At 43.5% G+C, this 17546-nt stretch overlaps 1 protein-coding gene across 4 annotated transcripts in view; it reads left to right on the plus strand.

The window, feature by feature from the left end:
* Positions 1–17546, plus strand: part of Myom1 (myomesin 1) — a 113185-nt gene that overhangs the window by 70690 nt on the left and 24949 nt on the right. For all 4 annotated transcript variants that reach the window (XM_032901751.1, XM_032901753.1, XM_032901752.1 and 1 more), the window contains 6 exons: positions 1314–1440; positions 3743–3927; positions 6603–6717; positions 13616–13772; positions 14623–14729; positions 14840–14884. In XM_032901751.1, coding sequence (XP_032757642.1) covers positions 1314–1440; positions 3743–3927; positions 6603–6717; positions 13616–13772; positions 14623–14729; positions 14840–14884 — 736 coding nt within the window. The remainder of the gene's footprint in view (positions 1–1313; positions 1441–3742; positions 3928–6602; positions 6718–13615; positions 13773–14622; positions 14730–14839; positions 14885–17546) is intronic.

Genomic DNA, 17546 nt, shown 5'->3' on the forward strand with positions numbered 1-17546 from the left:
CTTTATGCTTTTCATGTGCTTTAGAAATAGCTCAGAAGTAAGTCATGTGGTGTAAGTGTACAAACCTAGTACTATAGAGGCGAAGGCAGGAGGGCCAGGAATTCAAGGCCACCTGGGCTATCTGAGACTCTGCCTCAAAAAAGGAAAAAAAGAAAAAGAGAAAAAGAAAGCAGAGAATTATAGAATTACACCAGTTCCCTTGGCCTGACGGTTTATTTTATATCATTTAGGAATCTTTAACCTTATCAGCAATTGTTTTTAAAGCTAATACCGTATTTTATGTATTTTCGACTTGGTCTTTCTATTATCCATTGACTGCTTTTGAATATTTAAAACATTCGTGCACATTTATTAATTTTGTGTGTTCCCACCTATATGGAGGTCAGAGGACAACTTCAGGAGTCAGGTCTCTTCCTGTCCTGTGGGGCTGGGGGATCAATGCACCTGTGTGGGCCTCAGGCTCAGCGGGGTCTTTATGCTTTGAGATATCGCATTGACCCTGAATATATGTTAACGTCATTTCCTGTCCTCCTACTTTACCTCGAGGGACATGTCCTGAGGTTGATTTTTAATGGGTAGCTGAACAAGTTTTCAATCTGGTATCACTCTGTTTGTTTTGTTCTCATCTCGGGAACATAAAACCTTATAATATTTTCGTCCAGTTACCCCCTTCCTATCTCATGGGCTTCTGTTTATTATTGACTTGTGTGTTTAATATTACGAATTACTTGGGTCTTTTGTTTATTTCTGTTTTGTCTTATTATTGCCTTTTGGTTACACTATGTAGCCCCGCAGACCCGGAACTTGCTATCTAGCCCAGCCGGGCCTCAAACTCACCTACCTCTGACTCCCAAGTGCTGAGATTAAAGTTGCCCACCACCACACCTGGCACAATTACTGTTTCTTGGATTTTACTTTTATTTATGTGTTTGTGTGTAGTATACCTGCTTGTCTGCATATGCACTGTGGGCATGCAGGTACCCTAAGAGGCCAGAAGAGGGCACCAGATTCCCTGGAGCTGAAGTTACAGGCAGATTCTCTTTAGATTACAGTGGGAATGTGACAGAAAGGGTGTAGTTTACAGGCTGTAGCCTAGGATAGATCCACTACAAGAAGTAAATAAACTAAGGGTTGGAGATTTGGCTCAGTGGTAGAGCACTTGCCTAGCAAGCGCAAGGCCCTGGGTTCGGTCCCCAGCTCCGAAAAAAGGAAAGAAGTAAATAAACTACATGTTAATCACCATAGGATGCTTGTCCCATCAAATTAAGTAGGTAAAACACTGACAACTGCTTGTGATGTTGTCCACGTTACAGATTAGCGAATTGAAGGAAAACACAGTGTACCAGTTCCAAGTGTCAGCAATGAACATCGCAGGGCTGGGAGCGCCCTCTGCAGTGAGCGAGTGCTTCAAATGTGAAGAATGGACCATTGCTGTCCCGGGTAAGCTGGGGGCTGTGCCTTTACTCCAGCAATATTTGGAATGACCTGCGGTGCTATCTAGAGGGCACTTAGGAGGCAAGAATCCACTTGCTATGCTTGCCTAAAATGTTTTACGATAGCATGAAATGGTAGATAGCAGTGTAAACTTGAAAATAAATTCCTCATGCTCCCATGTCAACTAAAACCCATAACTACCATTGCTCAGCCTCTGTTTGGGGGACTGAAAGAAAAAGGCTTTGCACCAAGTGAGCTCTTAGGAACTTTTTATTTGTCTCTTAAAGGCCAATTAAGAGCATCGGTTCATATCCCACAGCAAATTTACTGCCAGAACCATTTCCCGCATCCTTCCCTGCTGCTCTCCCTGCTCTGAAGCACGCACCTACCTACACCCAAATCGTCCCCTAGAGACCAGGCAGAGATGGTGGCTTCTCTCTGTTAGCTATCTGCCCTCCTCCCTCTTCCTAGCTCGTCACTAAGTTGCCTACATGGGCTTATCATGCCTGAATGGGCTATGAGCCTGGCTTCTCTCTTCTAAGCCCCAGTATCTGTATTGTCCACATACCACACCCTTCCCTCAACAGTCATGGAATCTGACTAGCAAATAGTCTGTTTGGAGGTTGTCATGGAGGTGGCTGGATACAAGAGGAAGAGAAAAAAGAAATAAGCAGATAAACCTACCCATGCTTATGCCTCATATGGTGCCATAAAACCAAACTCATATAAACGTTGAATATTAACAGACTTATTAAGTCACTAAGGTCCCAACTAGTAATGGGTACATGGTAGATTATTTGATTTTGCTTCTCATTTTGGTATTGATTTCTGACCCAGATGTTTTGAATGACACAGAACTCCTGGGTTTGACAACTGTCATTGTAGCATCATAGGTTGCATGAACACTTCAGATCACATGATGGCAACCTGTGTGGGCAGCCACCCTGCCCACTCTACCCGTTCTACTGCCCCGTCCTCTGTTTGAAACCCTGCACCCCTGAAGAATTACCACATTGCCTTACTCAGCAAATACCTCTCTACTTTGCTTCTTCCAAATGTGAACAAAAAGTTAGCAAAAGAAACAAGAGGTTCAGGGCTTGTTCAACATCAGCAGATATGCAGAGACAAACTCCTGCCTTTGAGCCAGGTGTTAAAAAGTTCTTTTTGCCACGGTCCCCTTGGTGGATCTGTTTCCAAATCCTTATCCTTCTCAAAGTTCAATGTGACCGCCTACAGACTTAGCAGTTATGAGCGAGCCTGTACTAAAGGCCCCCACAAGGTAAGTAGCCATGTCGACAAAAAAGTTGCAGGTTGGGCTCAGAAAAGAAACCCCCCACAAACACCCCGATGCTTCCTTGACTTTGTGAGGAGTGTTGGGCGAGCAGGTGTCAGAGTACAGCCTAAGCACTTTGTCTTCCTTCCATTGTGAAGGTGTCTAACCTGAGGTACGAGTTAAATGACACATGGAGAGTCACAAGAGGAACAAGTGGCAGGGTCAGGACTTGAAATGTGGCCTTCGTCCTCCCTGAGGTGATGCAGCAGCACCCAGTCCCACCTGTAGAGAGGGCCAGCCGCCCCACTGGCCACAAGGATGACCCAAGTTCACAGTCACCACAGCCCTTTGCTAAGCAGAACATACCATACAGTTTGATGCTAATATTTAAGTATATTTCCGTAGACGATACTGGAAAACGAGAACGGTGCATATTTGAAATTGCCAAACCAAAGTAAACAGGAAGGCAAATGTTGAGCTACCAGTTGAGCGATGCGGAAGCCTAACAAGGCAAGGCCAGTGTTTGCTGTTGAAGTTAAGTCCCTGTGAGTCACTTCAGGTGGTTTTGATTGGTCGGTTAGACAGAAGTTGTTTATTTGAGTGAAAAAGGAGATATCTGCTTGAACGGCAGCCAGCGGTCACACAAAGAGACACACGGTGACATCACAGTTCAGACTCTATACACAGCATCCGTCGTAGGGTCTTTTCCTCAGAGGTTGTGAAGGCTTCTGTGGGCTGTGTGCTAATCACCCTCAGAGTGACAGAAGAAGGGATGACTCTGTCCACCCGAAAACAGCCTGAGGGAAGCCAGGTCAGCTCTGAGAGGCATCTCAGTGTACCCTTGACCACCAGGCTCTATACATTAGTGTATAGCAGCCATGGAAACTTGCAGTGGCTATAATCGGGGGCTGATAGGTCTCTAAAGAGACTACCATCCTGAGGGTCAGCTGAGAGACCGGAAGGGAGACTGCGTGAGCACTCAGAGTGAGTCTCCTCGCACACTGACTTCTGCTGCTCTCTCTCTCCCCGACCCAGGACCACCACACAGCCTGAAGCTCAGTGAAGTCAGGAAGAACTCCCTGGTTCTGCAGTGGAAGCCTCCGGTCTACTCAGGCCGGACTCCAGTCACGGGTTACTTTGTGGACCTGAAGGAAGCCAGTGCCAAAGATGACCAATGGCGAGGACTTAATGAGGCAGCCATTCCAAACAAGTACCTGAGGGTGAGAGGCTGCCCTGTGATTTAGAGTGTGCTTTCTCTCCCTAAGCATGAAAACCATTAACACTAAGCTAACAGAGTCAGACTGGACCGGTTTCATATTCTAGGCTCCTGGTGAGATTCCATTCACTTGGCAGTAATTAGAGATGGGGAATTTTTTTTTTTTTTTTTTTTTTAATTCTTGAGACTTGGGTGACATTTCACCTGAGTTCTTTAATCTGGCTATGAAAGGCATCCTCCAGCTCCCTCCTCTTTCTCTCTTTGCTCTGATTTACCCCATTTCAGCTTTTGTTCCACACCGGTCTTAAAACACTGTCTCTGATTGTGGCCGTGGCCCTTCCCTGGAGGGTGCTGTCCTTACAGAGTTCACACCTGTAACTGAAAGTTCTCTGGCGGCCATGCCCTGCCTTGTTTCGCTTAGTAGGACGTGCCTGTGCTTGCACGAACTCCCCAAGCTTGCTGGCCTTCACCCTTACTCCAGGTCCCCTGCGTGTGCTTACTGAACCTGTGCCTAACCACACACAGGCACTGCTCAGAAACAGCAAGTTCTCTGACTTGTGTGGGCTGTGTTTTGTGAGCCAAAAAAGACTGTCCCCACCCCCACCCTCCACCACCCTCCAGGCTGGAGACGGAGTGCCTGAAGACCCTAAAGCAGGACAAGGGCCAGGCTTCCGTGGCATGTTCAATGTGACTTTATCATAACCACTCAGATTTGCATTCTTCATTCACACTGAATGGTTCACACCTGTGTCGGTAATGCGAGCGAGCAAGCGTGTGAAATGAGGAGTAAATGGAAGGGCAGCCCCATAGGAAGAACAACAATATCAACCAATCAGAGCCCACCCCATAGGAAGAACAACAGTGTCAACCAATCAGAGCCCCAGCCCCACCCACCACCCAGCGCTCCCAGAGACTAAACCACCAACCAAAGAGTACACAAGGCTCCAGCTGCATATGTAGCAGAGGATGGCCTTATCTGGCATCAGTAGGACAGGAGGCCCTTGGTCCTGTGGAAACTCGATGGATGCCCCAGTGTAGGGGAATGTCAGGGCAGGGAGGCAGGAGGGAGTGGGTAGATGGGTAGGGAGCACCCTCATAAAAGCAGGGGGAAGGGGCATGGGATATGGGGTTTTCGGAAGGGAAACAGGAAAAGGGGATAGCATTTGAAATGTAAATAAAATATCGAATTAAAAACATAGATTATAGGAAAAGAAAGGAAAACCAAGAGTATGTAGGTTATGACTTTGTCACGATGTTTTCCTCGAGCCGGGGCGATGGGAGAGTGTAGATGTCCTCCTGTCAAAACAGGACAGGACTCTGGAATGTGGATCTCTCTCTTCCTCGCGTGTTACAGAAACCCAGCTCACAGCCACTCGTCCCCTATGTGTCACCGCAGATGTGTCAGACACCTGGTGACTGGCCTATTTTTATCAGGAGGAAATGTTTCTGTTCCTTTCTTAGCATTATTCTCATCGTAGAATTTGAAATATATTAAGCTCTATGCAGTTGGCTTGTGCCCTAGCTCAAGTTCATTTACAGATTGAACTTATCTCCACTTTGAAATTGTTTTTGAAAGTCCATTAGCTCAGCTGAGTGTGGTGGCAAGCCTGTAATTCTAGCACTTGAGAGATAAGCCAGAAGATCAGGAGTTCAAGGTCAGCCATCACCATGTAGTAAGTTCCAGGCCAGCCTGGTCCACACAAGACCTTGTTTCATAGAACAAATCAAAACAAAACAAAACAGCTAAATTCATTAGTTCCAGTGAGATCTACCACTGTATAATAATAGTCTGATGTCATCAAGATATAATCCAGTAGTTAGACTTAAAATCTAGCAGTCTGAGCATGAATAGTCTAAATTTCATAGTCACAAATGTTCCCCAGCACTGTTTGCTTTAAGTCAGATTTTGAATATTGGTCTCTACCACCGCATTAGGGGAGAAATTACGTGTAAATGTTATTTCACAATTATATTAGTATCCTGTCTATTTAGTGAGAAATAGGCAACAAATGTGCAAGGATTCTGTTTGTGTTTTAGTGATGGAATATATTTTAAATTTTATTTTTGTTTTAGTATATGTGAGTGAGTATTTTGATTGCATGTATGTTGGTGTGCCGTGTGTACCTAGTGACCATGGAGGCCAGAAGAGTGGGTCAGATGCCCTGGAACTGGAGTTACAGACAGTTGCAGGCTGCTATGTGGTGGTGGCTGGAGTTGAACTGGGGTCCTTTGGAAGAACAGACAGAGATGAGCCGTCTCTCCAGCACCTGCAATGTACTTTTGAATAAATACAAAATGTCTCACTCAGAGGTGTGGTAACATAGATGCTATTTTGAACACTTTGTATTTTACCTTCTAGGCAAAGAATAAAACAGCTAACTCACTCAAAGTGTGTCTGTATTTCAGAAACATACATGTTTCTGACTCAGGAGGTGCTTAAATTATCTGAGAGAGAGACTGTGACAATGACAGGCTTGGAAGGGACTTTAGCCATCCATCCAGTGACAGCTGGTCTACAGAGAAGATACCGATGTCAAAGCCGCCAGGCTGGTACAGAGTCGGCTCTAGAGCACAAACCCTGATTCCTTGGGGTTGTGTGACTAAAGGTACCTACAGAAAAAGAGCACACGTGCATATGAGACGTAAGGCTCTCATTATCTCTAAACCTGCTCATTCCAGGTGCAAGGCCTCAAAGAGGGTGTCAGCTACGTGTTCCGTGTGCGGGCCATCAACCAGGCGGGTGTTGGGAAGCCTTCTGATCTCGCTGGACCTGTTGTGGCTGAAACTCGTCCAGGTGGGTCCTTATTTTTTCATCTCTGGCTTGAAGTACCACTCAGCAGTGGAGCATTTCACTATCGTGCACAGGAGCCAGGGTTTACCAAGGACGAAAGGGGGGAAAGAAGCTACTCATGTAAGAGACTGAAGTCACAGTTAGCCCACCCTTCTTCGTTCTCTGTAGGCGCCGTCTGGTAGTCAATAGATATACCCTTAGCATGGGGAAGTCACGTATTCCTTCAGAGGGTCTTCAGATCTGGGATTAGCCAGGTTTGAAGTGGGCTAGGAGGTACTGTGGTTAATACCTAATCGCTTCGTATTCCGAACCAACTTAAGCACGTATCCTTATGATGCTGCTCCTATTATAACCTGGCCATTAGCCCTGAAACTTTACAATTACAGAGGGAGCTGGACAATCCCCGGGAGTGGGTACAACTCTTGCACAGATTAGGATATATAGAGGTTCAGCTCTGAAGTTAAACCAGAGGTCAGCATACTTTCTGTCAAGGGCAAAGTAGTATTTTCAGCATTACAGCCACACGGTCCTTGTGACAGCTCCTTGGGCTGCCAGGGCCTGAAGACGATCACAGAAAGTCCCTGAGCAACTGTGGCTATGCTCCAATAAAGCATCATGTGCACACATAAACACACTGTGTAACATTGTGTGCTCTGCATATTATGTAAACAGTAACATATATTCTGCCCGCTATAAAATTTGAATTGCACAATATGCTCCCATACCTTGAACTATTATCCTCTTTTGATGCATTTTTTTGTCGTGTGTTCCATCATCCAACAGCACGACAGTGGTGATCCCTTTCCTTTTCAGTTCGTTCTGTTTTAAAAGTTGTATTTATGTTCACTGAAGTTTCCTAAAAGAAAGCACCAGTGACAGTGAGTGGTAAAAATTATTATCCAGTCACTTGTTTAAAAATTCATTCTAGCATAAAGGGCTTTTGCTTTCGGGAACGAAATGACCAGAGGGCAAAGAGAGAAAGTCATATTTTATTTTCCTGATGAGAAAAATGTAAACATAGGAAATTTCTACTCCTTGAAACTCCTGTTACTTGAATAGTATCGACAGTGCACTCTCTAAGTCTGCCCACTGCTTCCTGTTGACTGTTTTTGTCTCCTCCTAAACCAGTTGGTAGGTATGTGCTTGACAAAAGTGATCTTTACAGAATGGGACAGATACTTCTACACTTCATTGTAACCTTTGCAAAATGCCAAAGAAAGAAGAAAAATGCTACAAACAGACACACAAAGACAGCAGGACATATATAAGTATATACACATACATGTATCTTGGGACCGTACCCCTCAGGTGTCAACTGTGTGAATATCAGTGGTGCCAAATAGATATTTATATGGGTCCACGTGCAATGCCTACCCCTCAGAGAACATTTAGATTACTGTGTGAGGGAACTCTCTATCTAGAATAAAGCACCTTTTAAGCTATTGTTTCCCAACTTGATTAAAGAAAACCTAAGTCGCCCTTTTTGCCAAAGCAGTACCTTCATAATGGCAGGCTGCCAGCCAGATGTGGTGTTACCATGACTATCATTGAGGGTTGGCTATTGACTTCCCGATTGCAAGTTCCATGTTACTGATTTGGAAAAGTCACATCTACGGCCATCCCATTCTTGGACTGTAACTGTAGCCAACAGCTGCAGACATGAATACACGTAGCTGTTCACAGTTTAGGAAAGAATCCTCGGGCACACAAAGTCAAAATGCTTTGCTGTGACGTTTGGAATTGGTTTCTAGTCAGCAGACACGTTCACTCTTGCAACACGACACTACATGGCAGGTTCTGTATGTGCCCTGGGAGCAGTGTATTTGCTCATTAGGTTTATGACCATGTGGGACCAAGAGTTTACAGCTTGGTATGGTGAGAGCTAAAGCAGACCTTCGTACAATTCTGCAAAGCTAGAAACTAGGCTAGAAACTAGGATTCAGAGTTTGATTGAGTTGCTGGCTAACAAAACTTAAAAGTAGACTAAAATTGACTATATTTATTAAGTTTCTAAGGGTTCAGTGTATTATTTTGCTCACCTTATGTTAGAATGAATAAAAGGAAGAAGGAGAGAAATGATATCAATTTCAAGACTTTGGGTGTGAAACTTGCAAACTTGCCGAGAAAATACTTTAGGTCATTGGAATCCTTTGCCTTTATTTGAGACGAACACCTTCCCTTGCGATACATTATTAAATTCTCAGGTAGAAAATAAAGCTTATCAAGTAACAGCACACCAAAAATACACTTAACAAGATACTTCAGATGTAATTGGATTTCAGTTGAAAGTTCACTTAATCCACTGGAGTCAGTAGGATCACTGGTCTCCCTTTGAAGTCAAAGCTCGAAGAGATACTGCCCAGCCATTGCTACAAAGTCCAATTGTGTTGCTAATGAGAAGCCAGACAACAGACCAAGTGTGCCTGTGGTGATTTCCCAAGACAGCTGCTAGCCAAAGAAACCCACAGACAGAACGGGTTAGAAGTATGTTATATGGTGATACCTAAAAAGACATTTTTTCTCTTGATGCTTGACACTTTTAAACAGTATCTGTGCTGATTGTATCACAACAACAATGGAGGAGGAGGCCAGGTGAGCCAGATCAGATAGGGGATAAGAGAGACCTGGCCTGGCAGGTGATCTATCTGGAGGTTAACAGTGGGCAGTGCAGCTTGTAGTCATTCTTTTGAGAGAAACAGAGCAGCAGGCAGGAGAATCACATAATGGGTAGGAGAACCGTGCAAGGCCTCAAGTAGGAGCTGGGCACAAGCACAGAGCAGGTTAGGAGAATACATTCTCCCAAAGAAAAATGAGTTGAGATTCAGTTAACAGCCGAGTGTCTAAAATTTGGTTGACCTAGCGGCTGGTAAAGCCCTGAGAAGACAGATGTGGGCAAGCGGCCTCATGGTGGACACATAACGGACTCTGAGACAGGAGGCTGGCTGGCTCCGCAAGATGAGCAATACTGGCTAATTCAGAAAACTGTTCTCGTACCTGCTTCCTAACTGTCCCTTTGACCCCAGCATACAGTTCTCAGTGGTGGCAACTGGCATAAACTTCAAAGGAGGAAAGGTTCGTTTGCCTCGTGTCTGAGAGGTTTTAGTCCATCGTGCAAGGCAGACATAGCATAGCAGCTAATGGTCTTACAGACAGGAAGCAGAGAGTAAGAGAGGGACTGGAGGCCATCTTCAGTGACTGACATCCTCAGCACAGGACCCACCTCCTAAGGGCTCTGGGCTTCCCAAAGTAGGACCACAGGAATCACCACAACTACCATCACCACGACAACCAAGCATCGCCACATGAGCCTATGGGAGACATTTCATATTTGAACAACTACTACCTTGTTTTGAGCAGCGCGTCTCTTGTAGCATCAGAAATGTACCCTTCATTCTAGGCATCTCGTCATTCGTGTGGCTGTGAGGAATGAGCTGGGAAAATCAGGGCCAGTGGAGGCCACAGGGTAGGCGTCAAGGTGGTAGGCCAGTCAAGTGTGATAAGTAAAAGACAGCTCAGTGATACGAGCCACTGGTGACCATTGCTCCCTGTGGTTTGAGCTGTCTGCTCCTCTTTTGAGGGTTTTTAAAAACATACGTATGTCATACTTGTGCACATATGTACATGGAGCAGGACAATGAGGCTTAGAATACTGCTCACGTAAAAGGTTTAAAAATCATATCTCTATCTTGTTATGGAGATAGGCGGGAAAGTAAAGAGCTCACTGAGATGTAATCGTTCTCATTTCCTTTTCTAAGAAATAGAAAAACGTGTCAGAATTAGTTCATTTCCCAGTTGTTTATGTTATCTCTGGTCATTTCTCAGCCCAATTTCATACCGAGAGTTCCCAGGAATTTTTTTATCCTTAATATTTGAGGATATTTGAGGTTGAAGAACTGACTAGGGACAACTTTTCTTTTTCTTAAAGATTTATTTGTAATTGTGTGTTGTTTGTGCTTGTGTGTATGCATGCATGAGTGGGGAGGAAGGGGAGGGGGATGGGGCTGTGTGCACACAAGTGCAGGCGTCTGTGAAGCCGGGAAGGTGTTGGGTCTCCGTGAGCTGCCTCTTGTTTGTGGGTGTCGGGAACCAAACTTGGACGCTGTATAAAACTAGAACATAACCGCATAGTCACTGAACCATCTCTGCAGCCCCAGGACAACTTTTAATACCTTGTCAGGCCCAAATAATCTTTCATTCTTTTCTCTACTCAAATCTCCCGGCGTACGAAGTGAATTTCCATGCTCTTAAACAGATTCAGAAGTAGTTTCTGAAAAGTCCCGAGTCACTGGGGACTTTGGTTCTCTTTTCCAACTGGGCGGGCGGGCGGGCGAGGTGAAGGAAAGTGGGCTGACCTTTCACCTAGATGAGCCTGCCTGCAGGGAGTCTTTCTTTTCACAACAGACTCGATCCTGCTTCTAAGTGTAAAGTGATGTGGAAAAGTGCTTTCACTTCACTTGCTTGTTTATCAGCATATTAAGGCACGGATAAATAATTAGAGTTCAGTTTTAAGCATCCAGCTGTTCTTTTTATCTGAGAACTCACGGCTAACTCATCAGGTAATTTTCATTTTAAGACTCTTCGAAGTCGTTTGAAAAGATTATACATTTCAATAAATATTTTTGATGCAATGAACTGAGCCTTCTTATTTGCTTTCTGTATATGGCTTAGAGCCAGAGTTACCAACCTTATTCACAGCACAGGATTGCAACGTAGTGATACCTTTACTGGACAGAAGGTATATGGTTTTTCTTTTTCTTTCTATCTCCTTTCTGGTTGCTTTCTCTTCTTAACATGTTTACCAATAGCAGGTTCTTCTCTGTTTGTTAAGCTTAATCTGCTAAGGAAGTAGCCGGTTAGATTTGTCAGCATTGCCACAGTGAAGAATAAATAGATCCCATGTGACAGTCTGGAATTCCCGGTGAGCAGGACCCTAAAGTGGACTTTGGCACCTGAGCCCTCCGGCTTAGAGAACTGTGTTCTCTTGTTTGTTGGTTTGGAGCCAGGTTCCAGGTGGGTGAGGCTTTACAGAACAAAGGTATTTACTGATCAGAGAGGGAGGTGGAACCAAGGGACCTACCCATATGCTTTCAGTTTTCAGAATTCTGCACTGAATTCTCATCTTTAGCCCCGGGGGTGGGGAATTAAGAGTTTAGACCAAGCAATACTTTTCTTTTATAAACTTAACTCACGTCTTTGCTATAATAAACAGCAAACAGGGTGATTCATTTTCTCTGGGGAAGGACTGCAGATAAGATAATGGTTGATATGAGTAACTTGGTCATGCTTCCAACGCAGACACTGTGCAAAAAGAGAAAAACAATTTAGTCAATACCCATACAAGGAGGATGTCACTTCTGTCCTCCTCATAGTAACACAGATATACAAGTATGCTAAATTTATATTCTCACAGGGACTCTTGCAAACTCTGCATTGTAATACTAGCTAGGCCCAAGCATTCTTTAGCACCAGCCTTTACCTCAATTCCAATAAGCACAGTGCTTCACTACTTTATAACAAGGGGGTGTCTGGACAAAAAAACAAAAAAAAAAAAAAAAAAAAAACAAAAAACAACCCAGGGCCTACAACTTGACAAGGACCATGTGGCAGATGCTTCACTTAAGGAACAATTAGACTTTTCATTGATTGCTATTTTAGATTAACAATGAGTCAAATATGATGATAACCATTTCTTAAAACTAAGACTGAAAAACTCTGCAAGACCTAGCGCTGTCTGTGTTCTTCCCTCTCCACTCTTTACTTGTGTTAACAATCACTGTTCGGATGTATACATAGATACGGAAGTGAAAGCTTACATTGTCGCTGGGAAGAACACAAAGTATCTCAACTATCAGGATCAGGATCTAGGATAGTTTCCTCCTGAACATCTCCTAACAAGACTCTGGCTCTCTTGGTTATGTTGGACAACACCCAGAATGAAGGACTTCAGTGGTACTGTCTAGAGACAAAATAACATTTCTCTGGAAAGCATCTATAGAAAAGTTTTCTAACTCTTTGAAAAAGAATAAAGCTGTAACATTCAGAGACTAAATGTAATTTTTCTAATATACTGAAACAAATGGAGTTTAGGCTGATGACTGGATTTGCATACATTTGCATACATCGAGTACATTTTGCTTTTTTTCAAACTGGATTTGGCAATAGATGTGCTGTTGTACAAACTTTAAATTGCTATATTGGAAGCCAGTGCAATTTATTATAAGCCCCCCCTCCAAATAAAATAACTCTAAATTATTTCCTTTTAAAATCCAGAAACCAATCTTCTTGAAACACATTGGATCTCTTGAAATTTATCTCCATTTAAATTTTCATATGGCTCAATGATAATCTTCTCTAGTTGTCATTTCCAATCTAGAGAGACATCTTCAAATTGATAAGGTTATGGGGTAAGTAGAGAAAGTTCCCGTACATTCTTCCTCTGGATATGACTTACGATTTTGAGTGAGAGAATGTAGGTGATGCTTATTTTTTCTATTTTCTCTTGGAAATGTCTCTGTAGTTTAGTAATGTCTTTCTATTCTTTTCTGGTTACCTAGTAGGTACAGGATTTATTGAAGCAAAAGTTATGAATCCACTTCCCCTTTGCTCAAAACTTCTTTGTCCGTAATGACAATCAAGTCTGTTCCCAACTGTGGTGTCCATTTCCATCAAATTTTCCTCAGTTCCAGGCAGACAAAACTGGCTCTGGTGTTGCCTCTACATAAGAAACATGACAGATTCATTTAATTCCTTGTCACAGGATGGAAGCTGAATTTCAGAGAATCCCTGGCCTAGTCCAGCCTTGCTCTAAGGCTAAATAAAGGAAGGCATTTGAACACGAGAATTCTTGGCTGTCTGGTTTTATCACAAATCTCAACCAACTGCCTTCTTTACGATCTTCTAGGTACCAAAGAGGTTGTTGTGAATGTGGATGATGACGGAGTCATTTCCTTGAACTTTGAATGTGATCAGATGACTCCCAAGTCAGAATTCGTCTGGTCCAAAGATTATGTCCCTACTGAAGACTCTCCACGATTAGAAGTTGAAAGCAAAGGCAATAAGTAAGGAATGCCTCTATCCTAGTAACACATTACCTCTTCACCACAAGGACATATGATAAGCCCTGCCCTTTACTTACTCTCCGTGGCATAAGAAGATGAAGTCATTACTATTCTACATCTGGTATTATACGAATCCATAACCAGTATAAGCCTTAAAATAATCCTTCAAATGCACAGTTCTTGGAGTAGAACACATTTGGTTAAAGAAAAAAAAAACAATAATCAAACTATAAACTTCTCTTCTGGTTCACTCAGTAACATTAAAATGTTTGGTTGATCTTAGATGATAACATGGCTGTTTAGAGCTTGAGAAAATGAACTAGAATATCAATCTGTTTATTAATTAGCTGGTGTGTTCCAGACAAGGTGCTGGGTGCCAGAGAACCAATAGAAAACAAAGGAGAAGCCTATCTCCAAAGGCACAGGCATTATACAGGGGCATGATCCCAGTTTACTATCAGTTCTGATAAGAGAAGTATAGGGTTGGTGTAGAAGCACCCAGAGCCACCTGCAGCATGTTCTACCTGTAGGAGAAAAAACTAGGCTCCTCAGAAAGGGCTAATCAGGAGAATGTGTACTATATATGCAGCAGAGCTTGGGTGAGATGGGACATTCACACCTGTGTCCTCATCATCCTACAAGAACCCAGGAAAGTCTTCTAGTGGAAATGACGTTCAAACCAAGACACCAAGAGTTAGCATGGTTTAGCTTAGTGGGATAGGGGTGGGCGGGGACATGACAAGTGCCCTACATGACGGGACTAGCATGTACAGGGTGTCAGAAACGAGAGGGTGACAGGCCCACAGACCATGCACAGTCTCATCTCTAGGAAACATATTTTGTTTTGAAGGACAAAAATGGTCTTTAAAGACCTCGGGCCAGATGACTTGGGCACCTATTCTTGTGATGTAACGGACACTGACGGGATAGCGTCAAGCTACTTGATAGACGAAGAAGGTGAGTTTAAATTGGTTCTCCCCGAGTCTGCTGTGGCTTTCCTTTCCCAGTTGTTATCAAGTAGCGTTTGCTTCAGTAGGTAAAGGCTTGTCTTCCATTTTTCTATACAGAGATGAAACGTCTGCTCGCCCTCAGCCAGGAGCACAAGTTCCCAAGTGAGTATATTTATACACCTTGCACACTTGCAGATTTTAGTGGTTTTGCCAGGGTTCAGCGTGTACAGTAGAACAAATGAGAGGTCTCTCTTTAATTGAGAAAAGTTTAAAGCCTTACCTGATGGCCCAGGGCTGTAATCTTCATTACTTAGCAGAGACAGGAAAAAGGCAAAGCCTACCTGGGCTACAGAGTTCAAGTTCAAGACCCAACTAGACAACCTCAAGACCCTACTTTGAAGTAAGAGTTTAAAAAACAGGGAGCTGGGGGCAAAAACCACCTGAGTTAATGGTCTTGTCTGGGCTACATGGTGAAATCCGGCAAAGCAAAGGAAGGAGGGAGTAAGGAGGCCTGGGAGGAGGGAGAGGAGAAAGAGAAAGAGAGATGGGGAGAGGCGTTAGGATATACATCACAAGCCAGCAGCCACAAATCCACTTTCTAGAAATGACACTTTTCTTTGCTATGTCCTCCTCCCTGCAGAAGTGCCAAGGTACTAACATAGAAAAAATACTCCATGGGGCTCTGAGGGCTTTTCTGGCAGGCACAGATGCCCGAGTTGACCCCCAGCACCATTCAAAACCACACACAATGGCACACACGTGCTATCCTAGCACTTGATACCACAATTTCAAGGTCATCCTGGGCTATACAGCAAAGTAGGAAGTTAGAGACCAGCCTGGGCTACCAGGGAGCCTGTCTGAGAAGGGGCCAGGAGGAAAAAGAAAGGGAAGGGAATAGAAACCCCCACCCCCACCCCTACCCCCAACGGCAGTGTGAGAATCTGAAGACGTAATATGAGTAAATATTCTTCAATTTTTTTTAAACCCACATGCTTTGGGATCACACTCATATGTCCTAAACATACTCATTTATGTTTTAGGCAACTCCATAATGTTGGCACGTAACAGGAGACTCCAAGCTCTAAAGACAATGTTTTATTCTCTTGGAAAACAGGGTGAAAGGCCTCATCCTGCAGAAGGCCCTCCTGAACCGTTCACATGCCCTTAGACAAAGCACCTTCCGTATAAAAGATTAAACTCTGCAGCCGACACCTAAAAGAAGGAACGTTTGAAATAGCACCTCGAAGATTCCGCTGGCCTAAAAGGATCCCTTACCCACCAGCCAGGTTTAGATAGCAAATTAAAGGGTGGTGTATACTCTCCCTCTTTTAAATTAGGAATCTAAAAGATTCCTCAATGCTTGCTTATATTTCTTATGACTATGGCGTTTCAGGAGCTCCCAGCCCACGGCATTAGCTTCCTCTGTGTGCTTAGTAACCATAAAACCAGAAAGTATTATCGTGGATGATATAGTTAATTCTGAAAGCTATGTGGAAGGTGGAGGCCTCCCTGGATGTTCTTGGCGCTGTCACCCTGTGTGAACCATTTCCATTTCTCTGGGCTTCGCTTTCTTTTTCCAGGATTGGCAATCCTGACAGTTCCTAGGCCCTAATCAGAAGCTGTTTCTAAGGTCTGTGTTTACAGCCTCTGCTCGAGCCTGATCGCAGTGGAAAGGAGCTCTAATCTAGTTAGTAAACAATGCTCATGTATCCAGGCAACGCCTCCCCAACACATTTATATTTAGGTTAAAAGATGGTAGAGAGCAGAGTCAAGGCAGGGTGTCACTGTTAAGTTCACATCGCCTGGGCCTTCCCGGGTCGATGATCATGCGGACTTGAGACAGTATAATTAAGGGCTTTGTAACCAACTCGTATTGTTGGCATCTGCACTGAGATGTTTTATCTTGCTTACGCCTAAGGATTTAATTGTCGGTGCTTGGAGAGAGGACGAGAACAAACTCAAGGCTTCCTTATTACAGATCAGCTGTGACATCGTGGTTGGCACAGAGGGAGAGCCCAGGGACATGTTTTAAACTATGAATGTGAAAAACATACCCCAACCCAGAGAAGCTTTTCTTAGACCCTTGGAACAGCATTTTAAATAGGACAGTTCGGTATTTCTTTCACCAACTGCAATGATGAGGTTACAAAAGGAAACCTTGAGAGAGCTGCCAGCTAGTCAGAGCAATGTATCTATTTTCTCCGTCCACACCCACTTCCTCTTGGTCAAGGAAGACATTAAGTCATTTTCTTGAGATTCATGAGGCCTTATATGTCTTATTTCTCATCGAATGTAAATTCTAAAAATCCCATTCCTTTATCCTTTAACAGAGTAAGTTCTCCTGTGTCAAGCCATTTCAGGAATATTTTGAAAACCAGTAAGCATGTGCCTTACTGGTTTTAATCTATTAATCTACAAATAATAGGTTTTGCTAGAATAAATAAACTGCCAGACAAGGTGATTTGGATCTGAAAGAAAGAATATATATATATATATATATATATATATATATATATATATATATGTAAAAATTGAAAATTATATGGCCCGCTTGGCCATTATTAATAAGTTGCAGTGTGGCAAGTCAGTTTGTCTGAGTGTAGAAGATGCAATATCATTTATATCCTGTATCAAGGTTCTTCATTAGTAGGTACTTGCTATTGCCCTATCTACCCAGGTAATGGATTATGTGTGCATACACACACACACACACACACACACACACACACACACACACACACACACGTATATCCATAACTACAAATACACTGCCAGATGCTCCTAGTTTTCAACACACTATATTTTATAATTATAGAATATTGTC

The sequence above is a fragment of the Rattus rattus genome, chromosome 4 (genome assembly GCF_011064425.1).
Source record: "Rattus rattus isolate New Zealand chromosome 4, Rrattus_CSIRO_v1, whole genome shotgun sequence".
In the NCBI taxonomy this organism is placed as follows: Eukaryota; Metazoa; Chordata; class Mammalia; order Rodentia; family Muridae; genus Rattus; species Rattus rattus.